Source organism: Podarcis raffonei, chromosome 2 (assembly GCF_027172205.1).
Source record: "Podarcis raffonei isolate rPodRaf1 chromosome 2, rPodRaf1.pri, whole genome shotgun sequence".
NCBI lineage: Eukaryota > Metazoa > Chordata > Lepidosauria > Squamata > Lacertidae > Podarcis > Podarcis raffonei.
Window position 1 is genome coordinate 12650241 of NC_070603.1, and position 17271 is coordinate 12667511.

General features: G+C 45.9%; 1 protein-coding gene across 4 annotated transcripts in view; it reads left to right on the forward strand.

Annotated features, from left to right (window-relative positions):
• LOC128406529 (cyclic AMP-dependent transcription factor ATF-7) overlaps positions 1 to 10243 on the forward strand; it is a 101654-nt gene extending 91411 nt beyond the window's left edge. For all 4 annotated transcript variants that reach the window (XM_053374001.1, XM_053374010.1, XM_053374020.1 and 1 more), the window contains 3 exons: positions 554 to 751; positions 4059 to 4167; positions 8333 to 10243. In XM_053374001.1, coding sequence (XP_053229976.1) covers positions 554 to 751; positions 4059 to 4167; positions 8333 to 8550 — 525 coding nt within the window. In that variant the 3' untranslated portion in view covers positions 8551 to 10243. The remainder of the gene's footprint in view (positions 1 to 553; positions 752 to 4058; positions 4168 to 8332) is intronic.
• Positions 10244 to 17271: the final 7028 nt, after the last annotated feature.

The window sequence follows — 17271 nt, forward strand, 5'->3', positions numbered from 1 at the left end:
CCATCAAAATCACCACCTGCTCTGTCAGCTAGACAGGCTTCCAGAAGTTTACTATCCATATGCTGCCTGACTGACAGTGAGTAGTAGCAAAGAGTAAACTGGTCTGCATAATTATAAAGCCCATTTGGTGGGGCTGAGCTAAGGTGGGAACCTGCAGATCTGTTTTGCTGTTGGCAGCTAGTTTTCTTTGTTCTCTTGAAATAATGGAAAAGGTTTTCAGTTCCCCTGTTGGTCCCACAGAACAAGAACTGCAAAGCAAATAGGTTAAAGGGTTAGAGGATTATTACTCCATATGGCACAGTCCCTGCTGGGTTAAAAGAAAGAAAGCATGAACACAATCAGTATTTGAGTCACTTGCACAAATCTTACATTGCTATTTTGCCTAAATGTCCTGGTGAGAGTTAGTGAGGATATGAGATCAAGAATCGGGGAAATTGTTCTGCGTTGTTACTAATTGGCCGCTGAGTGTTTAATGGGCTGCCCTGCGAGTGCACAAACTGCCCAATTAATCTTGTTCCTTAATTTCGGCAATTCTTTCATTCTTCAACCCCAGGTTTCCCCAGCTCAGCCCACACCTAGCACAGGAGGCAGACGGAGACGCACAATGGACGAAGATCCAGACGAACGCAGGCAGCGTTTCCTGGAACGGAACCGGGCTGCCGCCTCCCGCTGCCGCCAGAAGCGCAAGCTCTGGGTGTCATCCTTAGAGAAGAAGGCGGAGGAGCTCACAACACAGAACATCCAACTAAGTGTAAGTGCTTGGAACATATTAAATACTTTTCTTTCAATATTAGACTTAATTCGTTCCGGAGGTCCGTTCTTAACCTGAAACTCTTCTTAACTAGAGGCGTGCTTTCGCTAATGAGGCCTCTTGCTGTCACTGTGCCACCAGCACATGATTTCCATTCTTATCCTGGGGCAAAGTTCTCAACTCAAGGTAACTCTTCCAGGTTAGCGGAGTTTGTAACCTGAAGCATTTGTAACCTGAGGTGTTTGTAACTCGAGGTACCACTGTACTTTGGGTTACATACACTTCAGGTTAGACTCCACTAACCCAGAAATAATACCTCGAGTTAAGAATTTTGCTTCAGGATGAAAACAGAAATTGTGCAGTGGCGGCACAGCAGCAGCAGGAGGCCATTTTAGCTAAAGTGGTGCTTCAGGTTAAGAACAGTTTCAGGTTAAGAACGGACCTCCGGAACAAATTAAGTACGTAACCAGAGGTACCACTGTATCCACATTTCAATCACACACAAAAATACAATCTGCTTAGCTTTCATCTCCTGATTGTGCAGGTGAAATGTACTTTTCCATATCAACAACACCAGTGAAAAAGCGTATCTGAACAGACAGGGCAATGCCCACTCCCTGTAGCATATCAAGGAAGCAGTCAGCCTTCGGCAGAAGCAGCTTTCCACCATAATGTCATGCTTATCTTGGGGGGATTTGAATGCTCATACAGACTGGGTAAATTGAAGATTTGTAGATCAGTCTGGATACATATACTGGAGGGTGTTTCAGCAGATAGCATCCAGATTGATAGTTCCCAAAACTTCAGCTTCATACCACTAACAGAAACAGTCAGGTGGCTTGCTTCAGAAGCAGACTTAGTAGGGAAGGAGAGAAGCTGGGCTGACAGCTGCAACTTTGCAAACTACTTGGCCTTCTCTTGATCTCTGAGACAGTTGGGAGGCTCACAGAATACAAGGCAAACATCATCACCATCTTTAAGCAGGCACAGGATTTCTGATCCAGTTGTCCTCTCCAGTATTGATCCATGGCAGTTACTGGTAATATCAGGACTGCCCTTCTTTATCCTCAACCACAGCTTTTCAACCTGACTGCTTGAAAGTTGAAAGATGGCAACCCAGGATCATCTCTACTCATCTGCTGTCCTGTAACTCTTCCATCATATGCACCTACAGTAATGCGTGGTGCAACACATTTAGGAAATGACATTTTATTTTTCCTTCAAGACGGTTTGGATTCTTGTATGTGACCAAATATATAGACAAGGAAAGTTTTAGCAGTTTTCAGTATCATTGGAAGCCTAGGGGGACAGACGGTTGCCTCTTACCCCAGATCAAGAAGTTATTTACTGCTGTTAATGGATTTAATCTCTCGTTGGTCATGCCATGAGCCTGAATGTGGTGTTGGTGCACTTCCCCATAGTAAGTTTGAGCCCTTAGCTGCAGCATCTTTGAAGGTCCTGAGTTCTGACATGCAAGACCTTATCCTTAGTATTCTTTACATTCGCCTTATGCAACCAGTAGGAGCCTTCTTGTTCTCCTTTAGGCTTTATTTACCAGCTACTCTATCCTTGCATTATCTTTGAATAAAGGTAAAGGGACCCCTGACCATTAGGTCTAGTCGTGGCCGACTCTGGGGTTGCGGCGCTCATTTCGCTTTATTGGCCAGGGGAGCTGGCGTACAGCTTTCGGGTCATGTGGCCAGCATGACTAAGCCACTTCTGGCGAACCAGAGCAGCACACGGAAACGCCGTTTACCTTCCCGCTGCAGCGGTGCCTATTTATCTACTTGCACTTTGACGTGCTTTCGAACTGCTAGGTTGGCAGGAGCAGGGACCGAGCAACAGGAGCTCACCCCGTCATGGGATTTGAACCGCCGACCTTCTGATCGGCAAGTCCTAGGCTCTGTGGTTTAACCCACAGTGCCACCCTAGCTCTCTTGGTTAAGGAATAGCTCCCTTTTCAGCCTTCTGGGAGAGAGGATACCTTTCTGTGACATCTGCACATCAGCAGAGGCAGCCTTTGTGTGCAGAGTTCTTAAGCCTTAGGGCTCAATTACAGCAAAGGTGTGAGAGTTTTGTTCCCTCCCTGGGATTCTCTCCTTTTTAATATCTTATCACCGAATGTCCTCCTACCTGGTGGACTTCTGTTCTTGTAAGCAGTGACTCAAATCCTTGCCTAAGTGCATGCAGCGTGTTTTTGCTTTCACTTTTCCCAACACACTGAACCTTGGAAGGCCAGTTTCTCACGTTTTATCCCATATTTTATGGAATTTTGTCCTAATTTGATTTGCTGCTGGAGGTTGTTAGGGGCCACTTGGTTTGCAGTTCTTCTGTGGGATTTTCTTCCCACAATATATATTGCTTTGCTGTCTTTTGTAAAGTTCCCAGCTTCCAGGAAGAAGATTTTAGCCTTGCCAGACTGCTCCCTGGGAAGGGGACCTAATCCAGCGGTGGACATCCTGTCTCCCTGTGAAAGCAGAACGGAAGCAAGGACTTCCTTTTCACCCAAAAGGACTCCTCTGAGTTCTCTCTGTCTTCATTGAATGAATCTCCCCACCCATTCATAAGTACCTTCAATGTTATCTTTGGAGTGCCGCAAAAAGTCTGCTGTGGCAGGGTTACAAATGCAAGCAGCTTCTGCTCAGATGTTTTAAATGCAAGCTGTGACCTGTAACCGCTGCAGAGGCCACTTCTGCATACTAGGACCTAAGAATAGCTGCCACATTCCATGCAACTGTATTAATAAAGGTTGGAAGTATTGTGGGGTTCCTGTCCAGTTGGTGCTGTGGCTCGTCAGTAGCTGCAATCTGCCCTCTTGACTGAACAGAGTTTTGGCCGAGTTCCTTGCATGGAGGCTTGGCTTTCATTGTATTTCAGCGATGGAAACGTGTGCCTTTAAACATTCTAGCAAGCTGCATGTGTGTGAATTTTAGCCCACTCTATCCCATGAACTTGAAGTGGATAACTATTTCTGTAATAATTAGAGCATTTTATATTGCAATTTTACTATGTTTAAATATGCACTGTTGTTCGATGGATTCCCCCCCCCCCAATTGATTGTCGCTCCCAGATTCAGAGGCAAACGGCGCTGCTTAAGCACAGAGTTAAAACCCTAAGATCAGATCAGTTATTTAAATGCCAAAAATGGAGCATTTCCTGCCTCCGGTAACCAGCAAGAGACTCATTCATGATGACTCACAACACCCCCCATTTTATACAATACCTATCCCGAACAATTAAGGACAAAAGTTTGAAAGGCTGGACATGAGAGCACATGCAATGAAGATAAATGTTTCCTTTCCTGCAGAATGAAGTTACATTATTACGGAATGAAGTTGCTCAACTCAAACAGCTTCTGTTGGCTCACAAGGACTGCCCTGTCACTGCATTACAGAAGAAAACACAAGGTTATCTTGGTAAGTGGGGAGCCTCTGAACATGCCTGCGGGCCAAAGAGGGTAGGCTGTGTAGATGTTTCAATCTCCGTACAGTCTTACCTTGGAATTCGAACGGAATCCATTCCAGAAGTCCGTTCGACTTCCAAAACGTTTAGAAACCAAAGCGCGACTTCAGATTGGCTGCAATAAGCTCCTGCAGCCAATCGGAAGCCGCAGAACGTGCGTCAGACGTTCGGGTTCCAGGTGATGTCAGGAGGAGCCACATGTGCCAATTATTTACACCTGCTTATAGAAACATCCAAGGAGGTAGCAGCAGCCAAGGCAAATCTCAGGGCAAAGGAAACAAAACAAATACAGTCGTACCTTGGTTTTTGAACGGAATCCGTTCTGAAAGTCCGTTTGACTTCTGAAAACATTCGAAAACCAATGTGCGGCTTCTGATTGGCTGCAGGAGCTTCCTGCGCTCAATCGGAAGCCACATTAGACATTCGGGTTCCCAAAAATATTTGCAAACTGGAACACTCACTTTTGGGTTCGCAGCGTTCGGAAGCCAAAACGTTTGAGTTGCAAGGTGTTCCAGAACCAAGGTACAACTGTAAAGGTTCATCACTAGGAAGCCAATGTAGATTAAAGGTCTATTTCATAAGAACTAACTAGATCAATCCGCCAGGCAGGAAGATGAGAGCCATAGGGTTAGAAAAGGGATCTCAAGGTGGAGATGTTAGCTGCTCAAACATTAGCTCCCCAAATCTCTGACTGAATCTCTGGCTGGGCTATACACAGGGACTAAACCAGGGACAGGGAACCTTTTTCTTAGTTGAGGGCCCTATTCCCTTGGGTATCTGTATGCTGGAGATGGAGTCAGAGGCAATAACAGATGGAGACAGAGACAAAGGTGTCCTGGATTAGCTAAACTAGAATGAAGACTTCCTTGCTCCAGTTTTCACAAGGCTATCTCAGATTCCCAATCCTGAGTGCAGGTGCACTCGAAAGTAAACCCCACTGGGTTTGATGGGGATACATAATACAGGTTTTATCTATTTTAATTTATTTAGAACAACAGACAATTACAGCTGCTATTCTGGAAAGAAAGTGAAGGCAATTCCTTTGTGACCATAGTATGTGTGTTCACTCATACATAGAGAAGGGAGCTTGGGGAGGGGGGCCTTCTTTTCCCATGCCATACAACAGGAAAAAGATGCTTTTTTTAAAAAAAAATATCAATAAATCGTTATTAATTTTTTTTTAAATGGCCCCTTAATCGTTCTGAGACTACAAAAAAGCACAACAGTTTACTTTAAAGAACCAGGAAAAATAAAGAGGAAGCTATCAGGAAGGAAAGAACTCTGATGGGATAAAAGAATAGGGCAGCTGCTGAAGATGTCAGGGGCATGCAAAACCCAGGCTGCAGGTTATCCATCTGTGGGCTAAAGGAAAATGCAGGGGAGGTGTTCCTCCTCCTGCTCCTGCCCACTGTCCACTCCTTTCATTTAAACTGCTTCTTTACCCCTGACCCATTTATCTACCCCCCAACTCGATCACCCCATTTCCACAGCCTGGGTTCTTGAAGTCTCCTGCATCAGATCAGTTAGTAAGATCTGGGATCTGTGTAACCCTTTGATGCTGGAGACAGGAGAGACTTTGGGCCGGATCCTTCCTTGCCCTAATATTTGTAGTGCCGTTTTGGCAAAACAGCTTAGCTTGGCTGCTGGAGATGTAGAAGAGCGTAGGAGGGAAGGAAGAATAATACATGAGACAAGAGGCTGTTTGCGCTGCAGAAGGCATCGCTGCTGTGAGTATTGAGAAATGCCACTTGCCTGCAGTGAACACACATTCGCGCCTTGCAGAGCTCTTGGCAATATGCTGTTTATTTTGATTCACTGCAATGACTCACCGTTTGAGAAATGTGGCAGTGAAACCAAACTGACTCCCTCTTCTGCCTCCCAAGGCTGTTCCTTTGTGTACAATGCAAGAAGGCAGCATGATTCTTCCACCACCACGCCTGTTATCATTTAGAATTTATCATTCGTATCATTAGTCTTTGTTGTCTGCATGCTGCAGGAATAGAAATTCAGTTTGCATCTGCATATTAAAAATGAAATTATCTCTCTCTTGCACATGCACACAGACACACAGTCTTTTTTTATTATTGAGATTTGTGACTAAGCAATTCCTTAAACAAAAATGCCAGAGGGCATGGATAGAATTACAGCTTCCTCGTGCACAGTTGGGTTATATTATTTGTGATACCTTGCAAGTAATTTTTATGTTAGGGCGGGAATGCCAAAATACCATAAACTGCAAGGAGACAACAAGGCAAAACAACACAGGATTTGTAGCACACTATGCTAAAGGTTTGTTATTGTTGTTCAATAGGACATGAAAGTAAAAGCCGGATACTTCATTTAAAATTTGAGTAAATAATACTGAATGGCATGTGAATATTGGTTTGAAACAGCACTGTCATGTACCTATTGTGTAAGGCTGGATTTTCCTCCTGTGTTTCTGGATACACAGGTGCACTCCTGGGACAAAAGTAGCAGCTCGTGGCAGTTTTTCCCTGCTTTTGAGCTTGACCACAAGTCAATAAGTGTGTTTGTACTAGCTTGTTTTCTGGGATGTATACCAAGAACAGATGGTGCTATTCACAGTGGATTCCGAGTGAAGGCACTGATCGCGGCTCCATTTTCAGGTTTCGTTCCAGGAAAAGTTTCTCTCTAAAGAAGGAACAAGCTTGAATCCCCAGGATGTTCCACATCATGGTCTAAGACTTCACATAGAATATTGGATCTTTGAGCTGGAAGGGTTCCCGCATCCCACTTGAAGTAGAGCCCTCTTGAGTTGGCAGGTGTGCTGCTGTCAACGGAGAAGAGCTCTGTTCAAAGCTACTGGGGTGTCTGCTGCTTGAAACAGGGGGTCTTGCCCTGGCAGAGTGAGCTCTGATTTGAGTAAGCTGGAGCTTCTCTCAGCCGTAGGTCTTCTAGAAAGCAACACAGACTTGGTTGTTTCTTCTTCTTCTCATAATGAATGCTGAAATCATGCTGCTGAACCTCTAGCCGCATATATATGCCCTGATAATTTTGTTGCTGTTGCTTGAAAAACTGGGAGAGAGTCCTGTGGCGGATATAGAGAAATAGTTTCCGGAACTGTGAAGTGGCCATGCTTAGCTGCTGCTGAAAGAAGGTGGCAGGCAATGTTAAGAAGGCACAGTGCTGGAAATTCATCGCACCTTGTACTAGTGATTGAAGGACTGATTAAAGTCTGGTCCATCCAGGTTCTCAAAGGGGACTTAGCCCGTTCTGAATACAGGTGAATTTTTAATGAAAGATCTTTCAAAAATCGCCCAGAAATGCACACTTAAAAAACAACAACTTACAAGATGGCCCAAAGTTGGCATGCCACCTCCATTCTCCCAGCCTCCTTCTAAGCTTATAATGTATTCAGTCCCTGCAGTGTTTATATGGGGGGCAGCCATGGGGTTTTTTATACAGTTCCCCCTGAGAGTGACAGAATATCACCATGTTCCATCACAAGAAGCCCCAAGTGCATGCTGTTCAGGCTGTGGGCAAATGGATATCCTATTTTATAAAAAAAATTTTTTAAAGCAAATTGATTGTGGGGCAGAGACAGTGTATAACCCCCTGGCTGCCTCGTATCAGAAGACACACAATTGTGGATTCTGAAGAGGGCCACCAGTCCAATCTGGGTCATGATCCGCCTTGATGATCTGTTTTGGAATCCTAGTAGGGCAGATTCCTCCTCCATCTCTACCTTGTACGTCCTGAGGGAGGCAAACCATGTCAGCGTTCCTCTGGAAAAATCTCCAGAAGATGGATTTGTCACACTGACAGGTGACACGTGGTATGGATTGTGCTGTCCCCTCACCTGAATTTTCTAGAAAATTCTGTGGAAACCTGGATAAATTACTTAAGCTACACTAAAATGTGGTGATGGCATTTGCTGAGTCAGTAGCTGGTCTTACTGCTTTCCACCCACAGGGTATATTTGGGAAAAGGAAAGCTACCCAAAACAACATGATTAAATTCATATGGTGGGAAGGGACAAAATGGCTGCCGTGTTGTAATCTCCAGACCTATGTGCTTCTTTAAACACATGATAAGAGACAACCTTTTTCATAACTCTTCTCTCTCTCTCTCTTTCTCTTTTTGGAAAAAAAAATACAGAAAGCCCCAAGGAGAGTTCTGAGCCCACAGGTTCCCCGGCTCCTGTCATCCAGCACAGTTCTGTGACGGCCTCTCCCAACGGGCTGGCTGTCCGCTCTGCAGCCGAAGCTGTCGCCACATCAGTCCTCACTCAGATGGCAAGCCAAAGGACAGAACTGAACGTGCCCATACAGTCACACGTCATTATGGCTCCCCACTCCCAGTCTGCTGGCAGATGATGTCGCAAAATGTGTGACATAGAACTAACCAATAAGAACTTGCAGCTGGAGAGACTGATCATAACTAAGCCCCTCGATCGATATGGGGTGGATACATTTTTGTTTTTTGTTTTTTTCTTAAAGTGAGTTAAGGGCAGCTACGGAGCTTCTAACTAAGTATATCCCCATTCACATCCTGGCCCAAAGTAGTGCGGTGACCATCCTGTTTCTAAAGGATGGCCTCAAAATGAGCAGCTTCGCCACCCCTTAGGGACGATCGGCCGTCGCATGGAGTCAACAGCACACTTAGCCTTGCTCGGTGTGGTCTTAAATGGTTAATGTTCAGGTATAAGTTCCACTAACACTAAGCCTCCCTTAGCTTGGTTACTTATGGTGCTTTTCTCGAGTTGGCCGCTTTTTAGCAAAGGGAAGCAGCTCTTGGGAGAGGCTGTGGCGTTTTGCTGGTGCTGCCCGTTTTTATGAAAAAATTAGCACCCCCCCCCGCTGCTTTCTGACATTTCCAGTGTACCCATCGCCACCGCTGTAGCTGGCTTTCAATTCTGCACTTTCACACCAGGACGGCAGCTCAAGGCTCTGAAGGTGGTAAGCTCCATAACCTTGTAGGTTTGATTTCCCCCATTCCCAACTGTTCTGTGAAGCGAGCAAGCAACCTCACTCGTAGCTGCTGCGGTTGAGGGCTGTTGGTAGTCGCCGCAGTGGAAATGGAAAACCTGTTGCAGGCATCTCAGACTGCAGAGTCTGTAGCTGTGCATCAGATCAGAGACGAGTGCATTAATCGGTCACCTTTTCATCTGGTACAGTTCCTAGCCCGGTTTGGCTGTGGAGGTAACCATCAAAAGTACGATGGGAAGTACCGGTACTTGGTGTTCCAGTTGTTAGGAAGAATAAGCAGTGCTTCCGCTGGGCAGAAGGCAGAGCTGTGACACTCCATGCACCCCCTCGCCTCTCCTGCACCTAGCAGAATCTGAATAAAATTGAAACAATTAGGATCTGTATGTGTGCAGAATATGCACCCTGACAGGGTCGCCCTAAGTTTGTCAAACTTGACTAGGCACCTGCTGCCTAGCGGATGCCTCATGCAAAGCTAAGCTGAGCTGATGTCAGAGTTGCCCTGTTTTTGAAGGAGAGGCGGGAAGCCTCTCCATAGGTCACACATTTGAAAGGTTTCAAAACCCCTTTAACCCCTGCACATTTCAAAGGATCGCCTGTTGCATTTAACCCTGTGAACTTGCTAAGACTGTGGCCTTAAATCATGGAGTGTCTCTTTCAAGGGCAAGGGGCTGGGAGGAGCATTCTTTTCTGTTTTTTCTCTTCTTGCCCCTGCTTTGAGTAATGATGCTCCCGCCGCGCCTTCTCCCAACCACCCCTTTCAAATGCAGGACTCTTAGAGCACTGGTGTCACAAGGGTATATTACGGGAAACAAAAAGTCTTGGCATTTTAAAAGGGCGCTTGGAGTTGTTTTCTTCCTGTTGCCTCTGCTTGTTGCCAAAGCGCATTTGTGTGTGTTGCGTGTGTCTTTTCCTCAAGTTGGCCTTGAGCTTTTGCTAACTGGGTAGCTGTAGATATCGAGCCTGCATCCCTAGCAAGTGGGAGGCAAGCCTGGGACAATTACGCTGCAGCTGTTAGAACAGAAGCCCATCAATGCCAACATTTCCTTCATTTCGTCTTCCTTAAATATGTTGTTTTTTAAAAAAAAACGTACCATGCTGCCAAACCGTGTAAGGTTCATCATTAATGACTTTTTTAAACCCCAGTTTTGGCAAATTTTCCCATTAGAATATACATTCGCCTATTCAAGAATCTCGGTATCAGCTGCGCAGTGTGCACATGACGGGACTTGTGCAGATTTTCCACAGTAGGTGATCTCCCTTGTCTCTCTAGCTTCTCAGGGCCTTGTCGTCATTGCTTTTTGACCCATTTCCTTGCCTTAGCCTGATCTCGGTTCTAGTCTATTATTCCGTGACCTTTTATTTTTCCTTTCTCCTCTTGGGTTCCTTTTCCTTCCCCCTTTGTTTAAAATCAGCAAGAAATTTACTCTCAATGTCTGCAGACTTCCTTTTAGCAAGCATTTCAGACATCCGGTCACTTGTCTTCTCTCCTCCATCCTCCCCCCCGACCTTCCCCCTTATTTGATATGTTGAACATGCACAGAGGCAAGTACTTTGAATATAACTTGTCCCAACAGGGTATCTGTTTCCTTAGTGACAGCTCCGATAACAAGACACAGCAGGTGCAGCAGCCAGGATCCTCTAAGGATAATAGAACAGGAAAGGAGCTTGCTGGCTAGAGAACAGATTGCAACTTTTTTTTTTTTTTTGGCCCCTTTCAAAGCCCAACAATGCTGTGTTTTCATTTAAAAAAAAATCTCAGAATCCTTTTCCTGGTTGAATGAGTGCCAGGAAAGATAAGAAGGTAAGGTCTTCAGATTGGTCCTGCTTTCTAGGGGAAAGGGGATTGAGGTAAAGTTGAATCCAAAATACGAATTAGTACCACATCTCTCATTAACAGACGGCGTGCTCTTGTGAGAGATGATATCTGAAGCTGATTCTAGTGTTAATCATACCACCAGTCCTTCTAACGGAGTACTGTTGACTCAGGTGCTCGGTGGCTCCTCAAAAGAGGCCTTCTTCAGCGCTGCTTCCTGAGATCCCTTTAGCTGGAAATGCTAAGGATTGAATCCCTGCATACAAAGCACACGCCCTGTGCCCCTTTTACTATGGCCTCCATCCTCGTCAGAATCTGCTAAACAGATTTTGATTGGGCGTTCAGTAGAAAGTCACCTTAAGCCTGGCTCCAGAGCAGCCTTTCCCCAACTTTGGGTCTCCAGTTGCTGTTGGACTACAAATCCCATCATCCCCAAGCGGCACGGCCAGTGGCCAGGGATGGTGGCAGCTGTATAGGCACCCCCCCCCAATTTATGCAGGGGTTATGTTCCAGGTCATCATGTGCATAAGCTCATTCCACCCTCGTCCGGTGCCAAACACATGCATCGAACACGCACAAATTGAGAGTTGCCTGTATTCCAAAAACGTCTGGGGACTCAAGGCTGGAGAGGCAGCTGTGGAGCCATGGGAAAGAAATTGTCCCCTTGCTGCCTGCCTCTCGGGGATTCCTTGCCTCTGCCCCATCCTGCTGCTGCCAGTGGCTGCCACAACCCTACTTCCTAGAGAGCCAGTGTGGTGTAGTGGTTAAGAGCGGTAGACTCGTAATCTGGTGAACCGGGTTCGCGTCTCCGCTCCTCCACAGGCAGCTGCTGGGTGACCTTGGGCTCGTCACACTTCTCTGAAGTCTCTCAGCCTCACTCACCTCACAGAGTGTTTGTTGTGGGGGAGGAAGGGAAAGGAGAATGTTAGCCGCTTTGAGACTCCTTTGGGTAGTGATAAAGCGGGATATCAAATCCAAACTCTTCTTCTTCCTCCTCCTCCTCCTACGGGCCATGTTTCCTTACAGCAGTCTAGCAGTATGCGCATACGTGTGCAGAATCATACGGTAAAGAGAGCCACGATAAGGAGCAAAAAAAGGCGCAGAGACAACAGCCATCAGGGAGAAAGGGAGACTTTGTAGATGGCATTGCAGTGCCTTAAATGGACTTGGAATGGTCCGCAAGCTGCATGTTGAGGCAAGGAGAAGTTATGGGCCCAAACCGTTTCCCTGTGATAGCGCTTATGTATCAAGCATATTATCCCACCAGTCCCATCTTGAACAGAATGAATGCAGCCTAGCTCCGTTGTTGTTGTTTAGTCGTGTCCGACTCTTCGTGACCCCATGGACCAAAGCACACCAGGCACTCCTGTCTTCCACTGCCTCCCGCAGTTTGGTCAAACTCATGCTGGTAGCTTCGAGAACACTATCCAACCATCTCGTCCTCTGTCGTCCCCTTCTCCTTGTGCCCTCCATCTTTCCCAACATCAGGGTCTTTTCCAGGGAGTCTTCTCTTCTCATGAGGTGGCCAAAGTCTTGGAGCTTCAGCTTAATTAGCTCAATTAGTTAATTAGCTCCGTTAATGCAGTTCTTTAATAGCTTAACGCATAGATAAGACAGAATTCGAATTTCCTGAGCTGAGAAAGGGGATCTGGCAGTTTTATTATTTACTTTTATAAAATGGCTTCTCCCTTTCCCATGCACCTGTTGCAAGGTGGCTGCCTCTTTCCTGTTCGTGTGCTTCTGGGGAATGTGGGGGTGAATTGATTGTGAGGGCATGGGCCTCTGCCAACCAGTTGTCACTCTGCCGGGAGGGAAGAATACTGAAGGCGTACACAACTTGCTGTGCAAACACTGTAACAGTGTTCTCACACATAGAGAGAGAGAGAGCGCACCACATGGCAGTGTGAGATCTAACACCAAGGGGAAGGAGTGTGGCCATGGTGAATTCTGAAGAAGGATTGTAAAGGTACATCCCAGTCCAAGAGTTTTGCCAGAGCAGGGAGACCTTGTATCAGTGACATTCTCCAACTAGGGAAGAACTCCTGTGCCATACTTTCCCTTCTAACCCCGGCTGCTAATTAGCATAGCTTGTGCCAAGTTCATTCCTACAACTCGGACAATCTGGCAAGGATCGGGTGGCAAGGGGTTTCTCTTGCAGCACCCTTGGTTACTAGACCAAGAGGTTAGCAGATAACATTTACTCCAGGGTGGTATACGCCAAAAAGTTATTCCTTTGAGCTAAGCAGATGTTCCATGAAATAACTGATCCAACATCTCTAGCATAGGGGAAACGTGGTAGTAATGAGAGCTTTATTGGCTGTGCATTATATGTTGGAAACCAACAGCTGATTTACATAGTCTGGTTCAAGCAATCTAATTTTCTACCGAATTATTTTCTGGCATTATCATAGAGGTATCTGGACTCCAAGTCTTTTCATCCCATAGCATTGAACATGATAACTGGGGCTGATGGTCCCAACATACAGAGAGAGTCTGCCCCTGCCTTTCAGCTTGCCCAAGACTTACTCAATATTTCCTTTTAAAATACTACAGTGTTAGTAAAAAAACAACAACCACCCTATAGATGGCTCCAGTAGATCTTGGATATCTCCAGCTGCTTCTTAAAGAATCATGCTTAGAGCACCTTCCTGTCTTAAAAGATGGAAAGTTAATGTGTGCGCATCCCTCTACTAATATACCATTCTGTGTCTAGTGCTTTAAATCAGCCACACCCACCCACTAGACATGTTTTTCTCAGCATAGAAGATCAAGTGCTTAAAATGAGCCTTGTTCTTCTCTCCACACACACACACCCGGCAGATGTTCAGTGTGAAGAAGTTTACAGAAATAATGCCTTGCCAGAGTTGGCCTTTATAGGAAATTTGTCTGACCCAAAGACGTGACTTTGTAACCCCCCCTCGCCAGCCCTCCATGGTAAAAGATAGAGATAACGGGCATTTTTCTCTTCTGTAGGAAGAGCTGTCCATTTTTTCTAAATCAGGAACACTCCTAATTCTTCTGGTAGTTGGGATCTGCCTTCCCATAGGAGAAATGCTTAGGTACAACCCTGCCTGTGACATTGATCATTGGGTCCCCTGCCCACCCCCAAACCTGCCTGCTTTGGCTTCTTGCTGACCTGATGCTGAAACCTCCTCACCTGTTCTCTCATGCCAATAGAAAGGTGAAAGAAGTGCCTTTTATGTCACTAGGCTCTGGGCCTAACCTGCTGTATAGTTTTTTGTTTTTTTGCAATTCATGCATGCTGGGGAAATGACCATTTCTGCAGTTGCATAATATAAAACAGAAGAGAGATTTCAGAACCCAGACTTAGTCGTTCCTTCACTCAGTTGCCCGCTCCCAATACCCCTGTGGTGCTAGTAAGTAGTAAAAACCGTTCGGCTTGTGGCAGACTGGCATGGTAGGGGATAGTCCCCATTAACCTTATTTGCTAGTGTGCATAGCAAGCTTTGAGGTCAGCCCCTTTTCCTGACCTTCTTTTCTATAGGCATTTCGCTATTAAATACACGTTTTAAAAAATGGCTGGCAACTGCAAATAGAATGCTTTCTTTTCTCGGTTCTCGTCTGCTATGCACACAGCTGGAGATATTTCTCCTTGCTTGCCTTCCCGGAACAGCCTTTGGATGAGGTTTGATACCCTTCTGGATATTCCTTTCCAAATCTCTAGCTGGAGACAATCGTTTACCTCAGTTTGGGGTTTTGTCTTCCCTTTCTTTAGAGTCCCTTTGCCCCCTGTCCATCTCTCTCTCAATGAAAAGTACTTTTCCCAACTTAGTGTCTTTGCTCCCTTCCCTTTCTCCAAAGAACTCTTTTAAAAAAGAAAAGAGAGAAAAGAAAAGAGCTTAATTCACACAGATGGTTTTGGTTCCCTTCGAACAATAAATCATTCTGTCTCACCATCACACCTCCATCCCGTTTTACCAACTACCCACATCTGAGCAGCTTGCTGGAATCCCTTCCCTCAGAAGGGAAGAGTTGCCCTCTCACATTGCAGACCGTGCAGTGTGTTGGGAGGAAACTCCAGGCCCTTCTTAGTGCCATATCCAGTTTGCTAATTTACAGGCGTGCCTGCCCTTTCCACAAAATTGTTTCCTTTTTGATAGGATACGGAATGTTTTGGCTGGTGTGTGTGATTTTTGGCCCTTGCGCTTGATCCGCATTTCATTGAGGTAGAGGTGGGGGAACGGCTCTGCTTTTCTGGCTTATATCTTGCAAATAATGTATTACAGCTTGGAATGCTGTTCCTTCTGAGCCTAGGGTGTGTTTATGTATGTTCAGAAGAGCAGAAATTGAATCCAGGTATTCGCAGGCAGCCCTTTCCATAGTTTAGATGGAAAAGAACATTAAGGCGGCTAGAAAGTCGCCCAGCTGCTTCAGCCTTCTGGGGTGGCAAGTACAAAACAAGAACATCCTCCTTCCCTTCACCTTTTAAGGGTGCCCAACCAGAGGATCTTGCCCAGTCCTGACTCTGCCTTTTGGTAATGTAGATAATGCTTTTTTCCCATGTGCTTCTTCCCTCTTGTGGTTCCACCCCACCCTTACAATCCACATGCCAGGAATAGTCGGGAAACTCCATAGCTGCCCCCAGAGGCTGAGCTGCGATAAGGCTAGCACATTTCTCAGGCTTCATTGAATGGGTTTACTGTTCCTCTCCTTCCTCACCTGCTCCTTTGTAACTCCTACCATGTTCCATCCACTATCGGGTGCATTATGCCTTTCTGAATTCCAGTTGCTGGGAGTTCTGTAGGCTTCTGGTTGGCCACCATGAGAACAGGGCCCTTGGCCTGATCCAGCAGGGCTCTTTGCATGTTAACAGGAAGTTTGTTAGCAGGGGGAGGCATGGAGGCCTAATAAAGGTGAAAGCTGGATGAGAAGCAGCAGTGATAGAAAGCACAAAGTTTTATCTTTTGATTGACATGTACCATAATTTTCGCTCTATAAGACGCACTTTTTCCCCTTCAGAAATTAAGGGGAAATGTGTGTGCATCTTACGGAGCGAATGCAGGCTCTTTGGAACTCCCGCTGCGCTCCGGGGGCTTCAGGCAGCTATCCGCAAGCCTTCGGAGTGCAGCAGGAGCTCCCGCTGCGCTCCGAAGGCTTGCGGATAGCCGCCTGAAGCCTGGAGAGTGAGAGGGGTCGGTGCACACCAATCCCTCTTGCTCTCCTGGCTTCGCTTCGCTGGAGAGACGCTGCACAGTTTTCCCTCTCTGCGCAGCGCCCCTTCAGCAAAGCGGGAGGAGAAATGGAAGGGGCTCCGTTTCTCCTGCCGCTTTGCTGAAGGGGTGCTGCGCAGAGAGGGGAGAATTTCCCCCCCCCACCCCTGTTCTTCGCCTCCTATAGTCCGGTGCGTCCTATAGAGCAAAAAATTCAGTAAGTTGGCATGAAGCTTTAGACAAAAAAACCTGCAGATCCAGCTACATATACTAGGTTGCATTCACTAGTGCTTTACCACTAAAACTATGAATGAAACTGCTCCTGCCACTGTTTTGTTTTTGTTTTGTTTTTTTAAAGTTTGCACTGGAATCGTTTTTGCATTTTCCAGTTTTTCTTGTTTTTCTATACCCAACCCACCCTTCCCCTCAGTACGAAATGCGTAGACCAAAGAGAAGCGGAGGTTTTCAATATGGCTAGACCAACAAAGAGACCTCAAAGACACAAATTTGGTCCCTAGTCCACAAAAGCTTACGCTGTTATGAATTTGCTAGTCGTTAAGGGGCTGCAGGATGCTTCATTTTTGTCGCAACAGATTTGACGTGACCGTCCTTCTGGGAATCTAATTAGGACTGCGTGAATGGGTGCTGCAGATACTGTCTGCAGATGATGTCTGGCCATTGTGGGAAGCAAGAAAGAACTCTGGTCAGATAGAACTGGAACTCAGCAAGTGGTAGAATTCCTGTTTCCAGCTCTGTTAAAAAAGCAGGCAAAGTAACTTTGTGTATTCTAGAAGTAAAAAACAGAGGATGCAACAGCAGTAGGCAGAAGAAACTGGGGAAGTGATGACGCTGACATTTGCAAACAGGTTATGGGAATAAGCTATTGAAGCCCAGGTACATTTCATGTCTTTCATGCTGTGCTGATATAAAACGGTGCTTTTTGTTTTTCTAGGCTTGATTGGCTTGCCTTAAGTTGAGGGACCCAGCCCCTACTTTATGTAAGGGTTGAACAAAGACATTTGCACCCTGAATAGGGGTTTTACAGCCAAAATGCATTGGATTTCTGCACCTGATTTCAACAAGCTGCGTCTTCAAAACATGTAGGTCTATCTTCCGTGTATGTAG